At 35.6% G+C, this 17,850-nt stretch overlaps 1 protein-coding gene across 1 annotated transcript in view; it reads left to right on the forward strand.

The window, feature by feature from the left end:
- Positions 1-17,610, forward strand: part of LOC140333940 (uncharacterized) — an 82,380-nt gene extending 64,770 nt beyond the window's left edge. The window contains exons 26-27 of the mRNA XM_072415970.1: positions 6,699-6,795; positions 12,228-17,610. Coding sequence (XP_072272071.1) covers positions 6,699-6,795; positions 12,228-12,282 — 152 coding nt within the window. The 3' untranslated portion in view covers positions 12,283-17,610. The remainder of the gene's footprint in view (positions 1-6,698; positions 6,796-12,227) is intronic.
- The last annotated feature ends 240 nt before the right edge of the window (positions 17,611-17,850 follow it).

Consider the following 17,850-nt stretch of genomic DNA (forward strand, 5'->3'; position numbering starts at 1 on the left):
ATTTTTTATATTCATGATATCTACTAGAACCCTGTTCGGACATATTTCTGTAAGTTACAGGTCTACAATTTAAAAAAAAAAATTCATGAAAACCTGTAACGCTTTTGGAACAGAAATCTAGACCTCAGTGTAATGCCCAGGTGGTTAAACTGACCTGAAAGGCATAAATTGCTCAATGAATGTGAATCAGAGTTTAGTTTTATCATAAACGCAGATTTACCCTAATGTAGTGAATGGTGTTCATATTTAAAGGTAATCTCCTCTCAAAACTGACTGTGATGCTTACAGGTATCAGGTACAATGTATATGTATATACAATTGTAGTTCCCAATCAACTCCTGAAGAAGTAGACTGATCCCATGAAACGCGTTGAGAAATAAAAAGGATTGGGATTTATGTGTTTTACCATGTTTTACTTGTATTTATTGTACAGTTATTGGATACTAAGCATTTTAGCAACTTACTCTCACCTGGTTGTTGACAGATGCCTAATGTTAATATATGGTCATCTTTCACTACATCTGAACATTGGATCAAAGGTGTAGGTACTTTTTTTATCTTAAAGCAGTTAAACCTCCTTTAGATTGTCTCTTGTACAAACAGCTTTTACAGCATATTTTATATTGGCAATAAATTTTGATGTTATTACCTTAATTTTACTGAAGCACTTTTATGCTTAGCGCAGACTATTCAAATGATTTCTTCAAGGCTGTTTAGCAATGCAAATCTAAACATTGAGCAATGACCATCAACAAGTTTCTGTGCACAGCATGCTCTTCCAGTGTAATTTATTGTAAACACCAGTAAAATGATTGAATGATTTTGCCATGTCAAAAAAATTAATAATTCAAACAACAAACTACATTTGCCTCTCGTCTTTCTTTCTTTTTCTAAAAATGCAAAATCACAAAATGCTGGAAGGCTTAATCTGTGCTTATCTATGTGTTGTTTGGTTTCATGAAAGTTTCCATGGAGTCTTTCTGTTAATGATTACTCTTAATATGCTTGTAATTATAACACTGTTGGCTTGGTGGGTCTGGTGAAGTGGCGCACTTGCCTTCCCAATGAATCAAGCAAAGAATAGTTTTGCATTCCACAAAGCAGAACAATATACGGGAAAGCATACATAAATATATGCCTGTCTGCCTGTATGCCAGAGCCATAAAATATCAGTGTGTTCATAAGAGTTCTTGGCCAGTTTTTTTTTTTTTTTAATGAAAATTTTATTTAACAAATAATAAAAACATGGTACAAACAAAGAGGGAGGCATTTTGGGGACAACAATGGGAATAAAAAACATTTGGATAGGAGAGGTTAAACACAGACAATGGACACTAAAGATACTGTATAAAATATCTATGTATGTAAATATAGCTATGCAGGAGAATGGAACTACAGTACAGCCAATTGGCTGTCAAATGAATCAAGAAAGTAAAAAGTCGTCATCTCATGTCCTTGATGTAACATATTCCTAAGGCAAATGCCCTCTCTGTGTTTCCTAGTATGATTTAAAACTATATTATATTAATAAACTCAATACTCAAAACAAAAGGCTCTTGCCCAGTTTTAATTCAATTATATTTTATATTAATAATAATAATAATAATATTAATAATAATATTTCTTGTCATTCTTTAGAGTGTGTTTATTTCTTTTAAAAAATGAAAAGGCATTGGCAGCATCATCTGTGTCTTACTTTTTTGTTTCACATAGATATCATGCATGTTATTTCTATGTTAAACAAGACAGCATTCTCCAGTTTTTTTCTCTATTGAAAAGTAGCTAAAACTTTTTATTTTTGTTTTCATTGTTTATCAACTCACTTACACATACATTTTACATTCATATAATGACTAGGGTTACAGTATCTAGTAAAGCGGAGAAAAAAAATACAGTGAAAACACAAAATTCTATGTACCATTACAAATTACTAAAATGTTACAGAAATTTAATTAACATTTTATCCATCTAAAAACACACATATGCAAAATCTCCAACACTGAACATTACATCTGTTTATGTAAATTGAAATAAAAGTACATTTGAAATGTTTTTATGTATTTGAAACATTAAACATGAAATGGAATTGTTTATTGTTTAAAATTGTACTGGAATGATAATGACAAATAAGCACAAACAGTTTCTTGTTGTTAGTTATTATCATTGACATTTAATTTTAGTTTCTCAATATAAATCCTATAGTAAAATGTAATTATTTTAGTTAGCCCTAACCAGTTGCCCAGGAGACACACTAGGTTCACTTGTCATTTTCCATTAATATTGCTTTATACTAATGCTTAGTTGGTGCTAAGCTGTTGGAGACTTATCATAGACTTTACATAAGAAGAAAAACAAGATAATTTAATCTAATTTTCCTAATTTTGTTTTCACTTTTAATAATTATACCTTGGTGGATTTTCTTTTACTGTCTTACCTGCTGCTTCATAAGTAATTGATGTAAAAAGTAAGATGCAAAACTTCCTTACAGCCATATCTTAGTTACCATTTATTTAAAAAAATGAAATGTAATCAATGTATTTTATTTTGCTATATAGGGTTTAGGTATGGTATAGGTAAAATCGTATTACTTTTTTGCACGTATTAAACTTGATTTATAAACTAAATACAATATTTTACAATGTTGAGTTAGCTAATTTGTTGAGACACTGGTCCCCACGTTGCCCTTGAAAGCTGGGTGGGTTCTGATCAGTCACTATACTTGAACTTATCAATGAATGCTTTGTAAGTCTCTGCCTTATATTTGCCCATGAGTAGAACATTCTGTTCATGTCTCTTCCCTGGAAAACACACAGAATTAAAGATAAAGCTGATTAGTGAAGAGGCACAAATAAAAGATGTGCCAGTATCTTGACTGAATAACCCCTGATTGTGCTTTCTTATATGGCAGTGGTGCATAACCAGAATGAGAAATGTCTAAATAAATCCTGCCCAACACTATGCTTAAACTCTGCCAAAGTAGTCTAGCCTGAGGCCTCTTTTTGTGACTGCCTACACAAGATAGATTACTCCAATGGGATAGCACAATATGCAACACAATGCATGTCCAAGTCAAAGTCTTCCTACGTGGCCGGATTGGCACAAAAAAAAAACAAAAACCCCCTTTCATTTAATGAGAACAATCCAAAGTTTGTGATTAGCCTCATCTCACATTTATTGGTACAGGAGTGTTCATAGATTCATGGGAAATGACAAGTGAGCATATTGTGTCTCCTATCACTAAGAAGTAGGAAATAAGTGTGTTCATTGACAAAAATGCCAGTCTAGACAGCAAACCTTTGAAATCCCAAAGTACGCATGATCCACAAGTATACCTAAAGGGAAAAACTGGTGGAAGTACTTCTTGGGGTAAAAGGTGGGTATCTTACTAGTACTAATGTCTGATGATAAGGACAGTGCTACGTGGTCTGTGGAAGGGGTAGAAAAAAAATTTGGATTTTACTTTTTTCCAACTCCAAGGGGTATATGTGGCATTGGTAAGGCAGTACCAAGTTGATGAAGGGTCTGTCAGCTTTTATTGTCTGTAATTCACACTCTCTATAGGACAGACTTTAAAGGGTGATCATTTGGATTAATGCAAAACTATTATTATTATTGTGTTTGCTCTGTTCAGCTCACAATGATATTGCAATCTCACAAATATCACAATTGATCACAATTTTTATGACTGATCAACAGTTACAGTTTACCTGCTGTTCTATTTCTATTGCTTCATTTACTCTGAACTTTTTTTAGTGTTCATGAGACAAGAAGTAAAGTGAGATTTCCCCAATTGACTGCAGAAGTTTACAAATCAAGATAAAAAAATTAATGGGTTTTACCCTTTCCTAAAAAAAAAAAAAGAAGTACATAAACTTAAAATCTCATCTCCAACTAAATCGTCCTTATTTTAAACAGATGGAGGCAAGTTAGAATTACCTATCCCTATCTAAAATGTAAGAAGCACCATATTCAAGGCCTAGATGGCAAAGATAAAGTATCTGAAATCTATGAAGCCCTTAGATTTTTTTTCAGTTTTAACATACCTGTATAAAAGTGAAAGCTGAATTCCAGGTGGATATAAAACAACTCTTAGCATTTTATTTAGTGTTACTTACTGCAGCCAAGAATAATCTAATGTCCTGCCCTGCAAAAAAGGACTGTGCTATGTAAAAGAGCTGTATAAATCTTAGGACTGTTTCAAAAGGAGAAAACTGATGTCTTTTTGGTGAACATGATCATTTACAGTACTACTCCCAGGTAAAACAAGAACAGACGTCTCTGACACTTTTCAGGACGATTGCAATGGTTTGAAATAACAGATAACTAGTTAGATTGGTAAAATGTATGTATTAGCACAATGTAACAAAATCTATTTACATTATGCTGTGTATCCCCAATAGATGGATATTTCTGCATGTTCTATTTCATTAAAGATCCTCTTCACGGTACCTCCTTCTCAACAAAACACCCCTTCTTATGTTATGAAGATGAGCAGGAGGTTGTTTTTTTGTGTTGCATGATTGGAGTCAGTTTATGAGAGTCAGAAAACATGTTTTTTATAATATTATTTTATTATGCCAAGACATGTGCTTTTATTTGCCAATCTAATTCCAACTCTTTCATAAAAATGAAAATAGAAGTCATTTACTGTTTTGGAAGTTCTCTTAATCAAGACATGTCTGAACATTTTTCTGCCTTCAGGGTATTGGCTGGATTTTATTCTTCTGTTATTCCTTTTCAAAGCAAGGTTGTGACAATGATTATGTATTGTTTAAACCAAATACCTGTCCATGAATGTGTTTAATATTTTTAGTTTGTTCTCATTTGAGAAGGTTTCCATCGCTGACTTGTATATGCATTCCTGTAATCTTTACTGAGCTCACTGCTGTTCATTATGAGGTTATATTCTGTACATTTCAGCCACGTATTTGTCATTGCCATCTCTAGTACATGTTCAGAAATTGCTGCAGGAGTATTAGCATAGTTACCAGAAAGAAACAATTGAGACCTCAGTTTTATGGGGTAAAAATTGACATAAAAACAATTCTTGGTTCCTTGGATGTCAGCTTGTGATCATAGATTAGTTTATTATTAGCTAATACAGTGCAAACATTTCTGAATCTCATCAGAACAATCAAACTTTTTAGCCATTCCTGGTGCTTTGTGGAGTTTCTTATCAAGATCTTTGAGTACACTGAACAACTATGATGGACATAATTTAAGGGAATTTAATATCAGTACAGGGTTATTTGTAGACAAACACATGCAAAGCGAAAAGTGAATAAACTGTACTCAATCTTTCAAAAGCTGTATCTTGAAATTGTTGCTTTTCCTTTGCTGTGGAAGTATCCCACAATCCTGGATGTGTGCAAATACTGCCCTTCTGCTGAACATTGTGGTTTCCCACTGGCTCATACTTCATTGCAGCAGTGGAAGAAAGCACAGTGTGCCATGGGGGAAACAAATATTTAAGCCTCCAAAGGGGTTGATTACTTGCAAGGGCCAGGAAGCAGCAAAGCTTAGCATTATAAGATGTGGACAGGCCGAAAGACAAATATATTCTATCTTCTCCTTTAAAAAGGGACACTTTGACATGACTTTTGAATTTTTTAGATTACACATAACTCATAAGTAGTGTTGTGTCTTTTCCTGTGTTGTGTGTCTGTGTTTTCATTTGTTTGTTGATTTGCATACCTCAATTTATTACACTACTATGTAATATATCAGCACTTAATAACAATTAGGTTATTTAACGTAATAAAAATTATAATGATGATCAGAAGGCAATTTCTATAATTTTTTGTAGAAAACCAAGGTAACATACATTTGGAAATGTATACATTAGTTGGCTCTGTAACGTGTGATCCTACTCTAATATATAGAAGTGTCAATGTTCAGACACATATAGCAATATATAAGTTAAGAGCAAGCTTGAGTTTACCAGCATATATACTGGATACTATAAAGACTACTGTATTTTGGAGTTACTGTAAATCATCTTTAGCCAGAGGATAAAGTAATGTCAATTTATGCATATGTAATGCACCAATAATGCAAGGTGCAGTTATTGTATGCAAAGTACAGTCCCTCGTCTCAACCAATTAGAATTCATCTTTTACCAGTATGATTTCACATAGCTAAAATCTGATAAATTGCTATAGTTTGTTGCATTTTTACAATCTCGTGTACAATATTCAATATTATTTTTGACTATATAAACATTGTGAAAAAACAGGTACTCCCCGAGTTAAGGACATCCGACATACAGACGACTCCTAGATAAGAACAGGGCTTCCCTACTTGCTTGTGTGCAAGACGGAGGCTTGATGGGGGGAGGAGGGCCGTTTGCATGACTTGCAGAAGAAATGTTTTGCTAAACACAGCAAAGGTTGAGGATGATCTTAAGGAATGAGCTATTCTGCAACATCTTGTAACTCTTTAATGACCAAGACAAACTCTGCAGTTGTTTCTTTTTGCATATCAAAGCATAGCTTGCTCCAGATGTTATTGACTAGTCTGGGCTACATAAAGTTTTTTTTTTGCTTTGTGATTAATTCACAGTGAGGATATTATACAGTAACTGATACCACACTGCCTAATAATATGTTGAAACAAACATCCGTCCTAATTGCATTTATTAAAATGATGTACCTGTATCCATGTAATGCTTTCTAAATATAAAATTATTTTCATTTCAGACAATACCCTGGGAATAGTCCTGGGAAGTGTTTTTGGATTCCTTACTCTCCTAGTCCTTGTAATATTGATTGTTCTACATGAAAAGAAGCACAGTAGGTAAGTGATTGTTTACAAATATGATTATTAAGTTTCACGTGAAAAGATACAAGGTGATTGCAGGCCAAAGTTAAACAGAGATATATAAGAGGAGCAAAACTAGAGGTACAAGGATGGAGTAGTGAAGGTGGGTAGAAAAGGGACATAACCGTATCCCATCCAGCAAGTGGTAAGTGAATTTAGTACCCAGAAATCAAAGTTCCTTATGACATCCCTTGCTGAGTAAAAAATGAAGTTGGCTGACAGTAACCCTACCTGCATTTTCATCTTGATATTGTTAATACTATCCTCCTTTGCGTGCCACACTGCTCATCAGAAAGTTTACTATTTTTAATTTGTCTCTTGGATAACTTTTAATTTAATTTAGCTTTTGGATAACTGATATTTTCTACCTGTGCTACTTGATCTGGGTGCACAAAACACAAAGACCTCCTTATATAGGCTAGCAATACCAATACTGAATTTCAAGTAAAAGGATGCAAAAAGAGTTGTATATGTAAACCAGCCAGCCAACATACACAATTGTGTATGTTGGTATCTTGTGAACTTGTGTTACTCTGATGTGTTACAGCTTGAAAGACACCCTACAGATTTATTCCCCAGAGAAGTCCCATATGTACATTAATTGCTCTCTTTGTATACTCTCTCTCATTTACTGCTCTGTGTTGAAGGCTGTATTTGTATTTGCTCTGCTGCTTGCTGTCCTGGGACATTACTTCTTCTCATAAATTGGGAAAAACTGAGGTCAGACATTAGTCACTGGTGCACCCTTACTATCATTTCTTGCCATACTTCATGATTATGTCATATGCGGACTGTAAATGACTTTCTTGTGCGTACACTCTGCAGCCTGCCACTCTGTACATGCATATCCTAAACAACAACGTCAAGACTGTGTGCTTTATTACCATGATATATCTCAATTACTTACAATATCCTTACAATAGTTCTACTTGAGTAGTGACGCACACAACTTGTTGTGTCTCCATTCATGATTGACTGTAATGTGTGTTTAATAAAGACATGGTGTGTATTTAAGCAGGACTCCAGCCAAAACTTTTCTATAGATTAGAAGAAAGTGGATCAGGAATAAAACTTCTCTCCATCTTCAAGTTAGGTAGCAGTAAAGGTATGATAGGTAACAATAGCAGTGGAGTGATTTTGAAAGTGCCCCTGGCTTTTAGTTATTAAATGGCAAACCCTCAGTGTACAATAGTGGCATTACAAAACTGAATAACGTGTTTAAAATCAGTTTGGCCCCCATTTAGCTCAGGACTCTTTTTTCTTACATGATGCACTTTAACGCAACTCCATGTGTTGCGGCATGCCACAGTTCTGGTGCATTGCCATAGTGCATGTGTGCCCAACCTACGGCCAACGGGCCACAACCAGCCTGTGGAGCTTCCAGACCCAGCCCTGTCTTTGTTCCCTCTCTGCTCTTTCTCTTGCAGGGGATGGGCATACGCATCTCCTATCTTTTTTTATGAGATTGTGTTACTAGGTGAGGGAGCTTCTTGAGCATGCTCAGTGTGAGCTCCCTGAGAGTGGGCGTGTACCATAGACCTGGCAATCAGCTGCATGAGAGCTGTGTCCATGCAGCTGTCATTATCCCTATGTGAAAAGGGAAATGTAACTGCAAGTGCAGGACTCTTACTCTTACTGTCCCTAAAATATCATCACTATGGCACCATCCCAAGATACAAAAAAACTATTCCTGTCATACTGTGCTACCCTGTCACACATAGCTGGCCACTTACCTTCTGTGAACCCCAATTTCTCTTTAACAGTAGAGAAGGGAGAATGTAGGATTAGAGGGGGATTCTTGTGGCTACCCCCCACTAACATTTTATCACACCTAGCATATCATGGTGCCCTGTCACATATAAATGTCCGCTTATGTTCTTTGAAACCCAATTTCCCTTGAAAGGGGAGCTGTAAGTATATTTAAATGTAGGATAAGTGGGGGACTCGTGTAGCCAACTCCCCCTAAAATTTTATTGCTGTTGCATCATCACAAGAAAATATAAATTTTAGCTATTACCCCATGCTACCATGTCACACATATCTGGCCACTTACCTTCTGTGAACCCTAATTTCTCAGGAAAGGGGAGATGTAGGGACCTGAAGTTGTAGTAGTAAGAACATGTACTTCTTGGCGATCTGTCACATGAATTGCATTTCTCTGGAAGTATTCCATTGCAGAGATTTTGGGGTACAAAGAAGGTTTGCAGCCCCCCCATGCCTAAAAAGTTGCATTGTATGGTGTAGTTTCTGCTCTTTGGTACAGGAATGGTGAGCAGAGAACTATATTTTTTTAGATTATATATATATATATATATATATATATATATATTTTGTACCTTTCATTAACAAAATGAGCATCAAATATTCAGTGCAGAAATTCTTGATTTCTCATTTCTTTTATGTGGTCCATGTACATGAGAGTAACTAGAAACATTTCAATTTCATTTCAAATTAAAACTATTCTAGTTTCAAGCATACATCTTTAATGTTTGTTTGCGTTAAGGCTGGCGAGTTTTATCTTAATGTCAGCAGCGGCCCCCAGCTGAAAAAAAGTTGGGCACCAGTACATTGGGTAGTCTTTTGAAAAGAACTGTACCACAACTCTGCAATGCATTTTATGCACGCCACCACACACAATGGAGTCGATTTACTAAAAGAGTACAGGCTGTTTACTTTGCAAAGTGAATTATCGCCATGCAATAGATATTCCACAGAGCTAAATAAATGAGATAAAGCTCAACCATCCAATGATGTCCAATAAAAACTTATTAGGACCCAAAAAGTAAAATGTACTGATTTGCGCAATTATATTAAAAATTAGTATAAGCACTAGCAATGATGAATATGTTTAATGCACATCCTGGGTGTGGAATTTTATCTATTGAAATATAATGATTACTACTATGCTGCATCTTGCCAAAATATCAAACCATAAATGTGCTCCTTCCTGAGTCCTGGTTGACATGGGCATCGTTATACAATAATCTTACACTCATCCTATTTTCCGTGCCCTGCACTCTTGCCAAAAGCTAAACACTTAGATATGATGAGCCCTATCCAACGTCTGGCTAAATGACACACTATTTTTAGAGTTTCAAAAGGGTAGAACTACTTAATTTTGGAACAAATGTTCTTCCGAAATGTATTCATTGATACAGTGTAGTGATAAAAGCCATGGCAGTAGATATCACATACCAACACACTAAAGGGCATTTACATGATGAACTTCCAGTCTGTAGGGGAGGAATGTTGAACATGTTTAAAATGACAGAGGCTTGTACACAGAGATTTAAAGAGAAGTAATTGATATGCTGTTGCTCTGTTCAACACTTGTAGTCTCAGCTCCCGTGGTTTACACAATGTGACCTCCAGTTACCAAATGGAATAATTAGAAGAACTTGCAGCAACTAATTATAGTGTGCTGAACAGCAGAGAGAATTTCAGCAGATGCAGTAAACTGCCAGGTGCAATCTTCACCTCGTAAATCAAACTTCAATAGGAAGTGATGAGGTGTTACCTGGATGTTTAACCTGGCCACAGAGAAAACCACTATACTTCATGGGAAAACTATTTCTGTTGGGTGATTGCATGATCAGAACATGGAATTGGAGTTATTATCCCTAAGAACCCTTCTGCTTTGAACGTTACATTGAGAAACTGTATCAATGTTTTTCAACCATGTAAATTTTTTTACTTTTTGAGAAATTGACAATTTATTCTGTGGATTGCCCTGCCTCCTTACCTCTTCGATATACCCATGTTGCCATGTGTTTAAAGCGATCTACACATAGGAAAATGGCTTAATCTGTTCAAACTGATGAAACTTTCATTTTACAACAAAGGTACATTAAAATTGTCTGAATTAGCATTCCTGAAGAAGCAGATTTTGTATACAAAAGAAATGCGTCATTATCTTTGTACAAGACTGAACTAATGGTAAAATAATATTGAACAACATATGTCTGTATCTACTTTAGGAAAATTTGAATATTAGTAGAGGACACAACGTTGCTCTTATTAATAAATTTGTTATTTGTCTTATTAACAAATAATTCTCTGATCTGATTTTGAATTTTACAGTTAATACAAGTTGGATGCCAGTCTCAGTCCTGGTATTAAGTGTATTCATAAATACATTGTTAAACTAAACGAAAAATGCTGGTCAGAGAAATAACAAGGGAATGATCCTATCAGTTTGCTTCTTCTCCTATTACTTTCCGGTCACAGACAGAGGAGGGGCAAGATCTGTAATAGTTACTTAACTCAACTAAGGTCTTTACTAGTGTTGGTTTTCGAATTCGGGTTGTCCTTATATTCGACCCGAATATGGCTGGTCGAATTCGGATAGGCCCAACCTGAAAAATACGGGATTCGACTTCACAAATTTGTGTGTAAAAAAAAAAAAAAAAAAAAAAAAGAGGCTTTAATATTAAAGTAATTTATTGAATGTGTGTGATTTGTTTACCTAAGTTATTTTTTTTTACAGGTTATCCCACAATGACAGGATGATTCTCACGGCTGCACAGCCGTGGGAATCCTCCTGTCAGTGTGGAATCCCCTAGCACTAGAGGATAAATGAGGTCAGGTCTCCCCATTCATTCACCTCTAGTGCTGTGTGATTGGCTGAGGAAGGGTAAACTCTTATGACAGCTCAAGCTTAATGCAGCCGTGGGAATCATCCTGTCAGTGTCACGAGCCGTGGAGTCACATTCAGTTCTGCTAGGGCTGCAAGAGCAATCGGGGCAGCGGAGCAATCACTATATCCAAGAACACATACTACAGTTACACTAGGGTTGCAAGAGCAATTAGGGGATTGCTCTTGCAGTTCTACACAGTCATGAAAATAACCCGAATTTCCCCTCCATAGACTTTAACGGTGTTCGAATTCGGCGTTCGATCACCCGAAAAATATCAGGCCATTTGATCACATAGCCACCGAATTGAACACTGAGCTATTCGACCAACACTAGTCTTTAGCACTATCAGACAGGAGTGTGGCAGACACATGCAAATCTTAAAACTAGGTGGACAGATATACAAATCTTTGGCAGGTATAGCAGCTCCTTTTTATGTTTTTAAGCAGAGAAGTCAGCTGGTTTTCATGAGTTCAGTTCTAAGGATTTGTTTATTTCAAAATGTATTAAAATACAGGATTGGTTTTCTAATTTAAATGATAAAAAAACATAACTTTATTTGAAAGCATAGAAAATTTTTAGCATAAATCGTCTAATGTTGTAAAAGTATTTTGGAATTTAATTACATAATATTAGAACTTCCATTCATAATTAATGTAGGTACACAGGGAAAATATTTGATGTACAATAGCTTCCTTCCTTTGTACTACTTACATTTTGATTAGTGGATCTATAGAGCAAAATTAGTTATGTAAAAATAATTTTATTTTGCAGGAAAAAAGAAATATCTGTTCCTCCTGTGACTTACCAGAAATCTGATGAAGTATAGGAAGACTCAAAAATTGCGCATATTCCGGTGGCGAAGAAGGAAATGTCCTACTGTAATGCTATATGCATTACTGAACATTTTTTAAAGATCTACTTTTCACAGCTTCCAGCCATTATCACAAACCAATATTTCTTTTCTGTATCGATGAAGGAAAATGTGTCAATCTAAAGTCACAAAGAAGGAATCACAAACTACTTAAACCAAATGTAAACCTGACAACTTGACAGATGTATCAAAACTTGAACTCTCTCTATTATCAGTAGCACAACTAGCTCAACAGACATGCAGCTTTGCTGGTAACCAGGTATGGCTATCATAGAAGATCTCAGTCTCTGCTCAGCTGGAATAATGGAACATACAGGTGCCATTTTTACAGCTCAGCAGTGGTTCCAGTAATAGCTATGCCCAAGGAACAGGGAGTCCACACACCTTGTATTCTAAATGTAGCTGAATCCATTTCTTTATCATTTCATTTTTTATGTTCACACTTATCAGTATGTTTAGTAGAAGGTCTAATAAATGACAAGCTATATATCTTTGATATCATTTCTAGTTTTATGTATTCATAGTTCACTGTATCCTAGAGAGCAGAATAATAGTACCGAGTTGCTTGGAGGACTACATAGTCTCCTGCTCAACACCCGGGACCAAGGGCTTACTTTTCTACCTATGCATTCTCATCATAGCCCCAAAAGAAAACAGCATCTTCAATGGGAAGAACAGACACAGCAGCTATTCCTCCATTTTACCGCAGTGATCACTATGACTTGTAATCATATTGATAAAAGGATAAGGAAGAAAGGATGAGAAGATGTCTATGATGTGCAAAATGAAAGGGGCTGAGCTAGGGAGTTTAGTTACTTTTTCTATCAAGTTTAATGGCACATTACAAATAAACAAATCATGGATGGAAAGAAAAAAAAAACACTGCATGTAAACATTTAAAATACTTGAATTTTTGTGTTTTAACTGTAATTCTGTATGTTGTGACAGTGTCTTTTTAAAGATGCTGCTCTCTCTCCTAACAGGACCATGAATTTTTCTTTTTAGAACATTGGACACAAAGCCTAAATATGAAATGTATGCTCTGTATAGCAAAAAAAAAGTTTTATTTTAACAAATGAATGTAGAACAAAAGAACCACAAGATTTTTTTTATTTACACTGGCTTGTTTTCCTTTTATTATTCACCCTTCTTGCTCCCTTCCATTATGACTTGTATGCCATTTTTAATCTAACATCTGCACACCACTGAACTTCTTGAACTGGTACTGAAAACTTTGTGAAATCCTTTGCCTGCACACACATTGGTTCATTTTCTAGCCATTGAGTGCTAATGTAGGTAGACCGTGGCTGGTCCAGTTTCAAGATATTATTTAAAATGCATTCTTTAGCAAACAAATTCCAGTGAACAAAGGGCCAAATTGGCACGTGCAGTGGTAAAGTAGCAGAGAAAATCAGGTAGATAAAATACATTTGGTAACATTTGTCACTAAATTAAAATGTAGTCCAAGGCTTTTTTGTGTTTCAGATACAATGAGAAAATATTGTAATCTGGGTCAAATTTCTATTTATGCCTATTTGCAGCTTTAAAAGCTGTTTTTTCTATTTTATTAGTTTCCCAAAAAGGAACATAATACATTCTACTAATGTAAATCCCAATGTTGAGACTTCAAATTCAACTTCTAATTGGTTTCAAGTAATTTGCGAATAGATTTCAAATGTAGACAACTTGTAGGTCCTCGGGGAACCTCTGCTATAATTATTATATCCACAGCTCACAGTATATTACTGTGTCAGTCAATGGAAATAATGTCTCTTAAGCTGCGTACACACGGCAAATTTTTCTCGCCCGATAATCGGTATCGGCCAATTATCGGGCGAAAATCTGCCGTGTGTACAGTCGGTCGTCGTCCATCGTCCGACGACCGTCCTGGCGGATCCATGGACGATGGACGACGACCGATCCTAATGAAAGGGAAGGGGAGAGCGCGCAGCAGGGTGCCGCTCCATCGCTCTCCCCCTCCCCTCTCCATAGAGCATGAACGGTGCTGTATGTACAGCATCGTTCATGCATCGTGCAGTCTTTTCTCGTTGGAAAGGATCGTGAAAGATCCTTTCCAACGAGAAAAATTGCAGGTGTGTACGCAGCTTTACATTGCTGGCCAGTTGGAAGAGCGTCATCTATAAAGATAGCCAAAAGGAGCATTGGTGTCAGAGTGGCTGACCTGAGTGGCACAAATTGCTCATTGTTTAAGGAACCCCTAGCAAATACTGGAAAAATCCAGGGATTTTCAATACAGGACCCTGGTTGAGAAACACTGCCCTAGTGTATATTACCTAGAAAAACAAGTAAATAATTAACATATAGATAAAAACAGATATCAGACTTGTACAAACATATTTCATTACCATGCAAAAATTTTCATTGCAATACCTTTTTATTAGCTACTCACTTCACTAGGGCATAACATAGAATTTACCAAAGCTTTATTTAGACTTCAACCCTAAATATTTTACAGTATATTATATTTTTCCACCTGTTTCCTTTGTGATACGAGATTATTTTATGAAAAATGTGCTTTCTCTTCTATTTCCTCTTTTGTGTTATAGATATTAAATTATAATCTGGACCAACTCCCCATTAACCTGTAGGCTGTCATCCCGTATCCGCCTTTTGCATCAATTATCTATTATCAATATTTTACACTAATGGAGCTTGTAAATGTGAATGGTTCTACAGTGAGGGCAGTTTCACAAGTCGCTGAAGGCTGATCCACTCCTACACACCACACACACACACACACACACACACACACACACACACACACACACACACACAAAAATGTCCATGTGAACTAGTTCTTAACCTGTAGAAAACTGGTGGTTCTTTTTCACCTATTGGGAGAAATTGATAGTTCTATGGTTATCCAAGAAAATCTCACACCACCATGCTTTGATTACATATTTCCATAACATTTTCTAGCATAAAAATAGTACCTGTAAAAAAATCCATTTCTAAAGGCCATTAATATCTGCTTATTATATTATGTCCACAAACTAAATGTTGCTGCCATTTTACCTAGTACAAAATTGTAATATGTGCACTACAACTGCTACTCATTGCTTTCATTTGTCTTCTGGTTTCTTTTGTTTCTTTGTGTTAGGATTGCTCTTCCCATGTAACATTGCATATTCATACCTACTGATTTTGTTCTTTGGTTGATTTTACTTATCAGTTGTTGCAAGCCAGATAAACCTACGCTCATATTCTTGAATCAAGAGAGAATTAAACAGATACATTTAAGCATTCCCACAAAAACTATACACTCACCAAACATCATATATATCAATATTACACACTGATTTATGATGTATATTTAGAAATAATTATATTTGGAAAGCCCAGCTTTTTTTATTGTCATGAATTTTTATTGATTGATGTGGGTTACTGCACCTTGTGCCAGTTGCATGGTGACAGCCGGAAGAGCATAACACTAACTTCAATAGAAATGTTTTTTTCCTTGTCATTGCAGCAAAATATAGGGGTCATTGGAACGTTTTCCATTTTGTCCACAATCTGTAACTAATTAAAACTAACTCTGATTGGTCCCAGATCATATTATTAATATAAAAGCAAGTCAATATAAAGACATGTTTGTTTACATGTGTTCATTCAAAAGCCATCATTGCCTCTTGCACAGAGAAAGGTACATTGACAGCAAGCTGTGGCTAGTAAAGTGAACCTAAGACTAAGGTTTCAGGACATCACCAATTCCTCACACCCATGTAGCATCCTCTCCATGGCAGCACATAGGGAATGATGGGGCAATACTGAGTTTTTTTTCATAGTGCCCACTGTCTGGTTCATTAAGAACCAGCACAGCAACAGAAGAAGGTCAAGTAGCTAGCAAGGTGCCAAACACCAGGGCCACTTGTCTAAAGCCCTAAGGATGTATGAGAAAGCATAACTTTATATAATAGGCAGATGGAGAGGTAGGGATGATGTGTTTCAAAACTAGTTAACAACATGTAAATACACAAAAACTTACATTTAAAAATATATTTTTTGTGCCTAAGATGTAGGAAAGACCACAGGGGTTTGCCACACATTCTACTGCACTGCTGTTTAGTAGGCTATTGGAATTTCATTGTTAACTCCATGACAGCCATGTTTAAAGTAACTGAGGACCCTGTAATATGTATAATGGGTTCCACAGCAATCATAGCACATTTGGCATCCTCACAACGTCCTGCTTTTTGAGTGGAAGCAACAAATTAAAAAGATGCTCCAACTAGAGAAATATATTTATGCCCATTACGATACCTGAGAAATCTGAGACATTATGGGGGTGATGGCTAATTATTCCCAGTATGGCCACCCTAGGTCTAGCTAGATTAAAAGGTTGCATGACAAATTCTCTTGTTCTGTGCTAAGTTTATACTTTATGATCTTGTGCTATGCCCATAAACCTACAAAATACTCCCATAAGCTTTTAATTTTTGTTTAGATAACTCACTTTGTACCTACCTATCGTCTTTCTCAGTTGTCATGTTCCAGCTTTCTGCATTAATATGACTGGTCTGTATGATGGGACTGTGTTGTTAATAAAGACTGGTTTTATAAGAAAATATTTTTCTCACTACCCACAAATTATTAAATCCACAATCAAATGCCTTTGCACATCCAGATTTACCATGTAAAATTAACAGTGACATCATGACATTGCTGCACATAATTTGTGCAAAAGCCAAGGTGTGGGAAGGCCCCAGCAGGCTAACCCACTACAGACTGCTTGCAGAAAACTAAAGAAATGGGTGGATACAAGACCAGTCACCATGTACAAGGAGAGAGAAGCAGTGATTGGTCTTTGTAAAAGGAAACTTCTACCCAAAAGTAAAATTGCAGATCTAGAAGTACACAAACATTCAATTAAGAAAGCATATACCTCTTGTGTTTATAGAATGTTTGCTAAACCTGAGGCTCAAACAAGTATTTCATTTATATAGTTTGAGCATCTTAAGGTTAAAGGCAGACCAAAAAAACATAATGTGTTAAATGTAAAATGCATTGTTTAAAACACTGTCATTCACGTCATAGCTTATATTAAAAACAGGTTTTATTGAAAAAGTAACTTTTTGCTACAGTTACTTTCAATAAACACAGTTTCTAGCACAAATCATATTTTAAAAAAGTGTCAAAAGAACTGTGCTAGACAGATACTTTTTTTTTTTATAATGTATGATGACTGTTGGCTTATGTAAAGATCTTGTTTGCTACCAAAAACTGTTGGAAATACAAAAATAAAAATAGTAATATATAAAAGAAGAGAGTTTTGTTTTGTTATAGAATAAAAATGGAAAAAGAAATAAATAAAATTTTACATTTTGCTTTGGGCGGTGAATATTCCATGAAATATAACTAACGTTAGCTGTCGTTATTTATTAGTTATCTCAAACAAAGAAGTGTTAAGACACTTTTTGATTTCAGTAACTGTATGTTTCAATGCACATTCCCACAACACACACTAACATGCAGCGACATTCATCCTGAACAGTAACCAAAAAC

The sequence above is a fragment of the Pyxicephalus adspersus genome, chromosome 6, assembly GCF_032062135.1.
Source record: "Pyxicephalus adspersus chromosome 6, UCB_Pads_2.0, whole genome shotgun sequence".
NCBI lineage: Eukaryota > Metazoa > Chordata > Amphibia > Anura > Pyxicephalidae > Pyxicephalus > Pyxicephalus adspersus.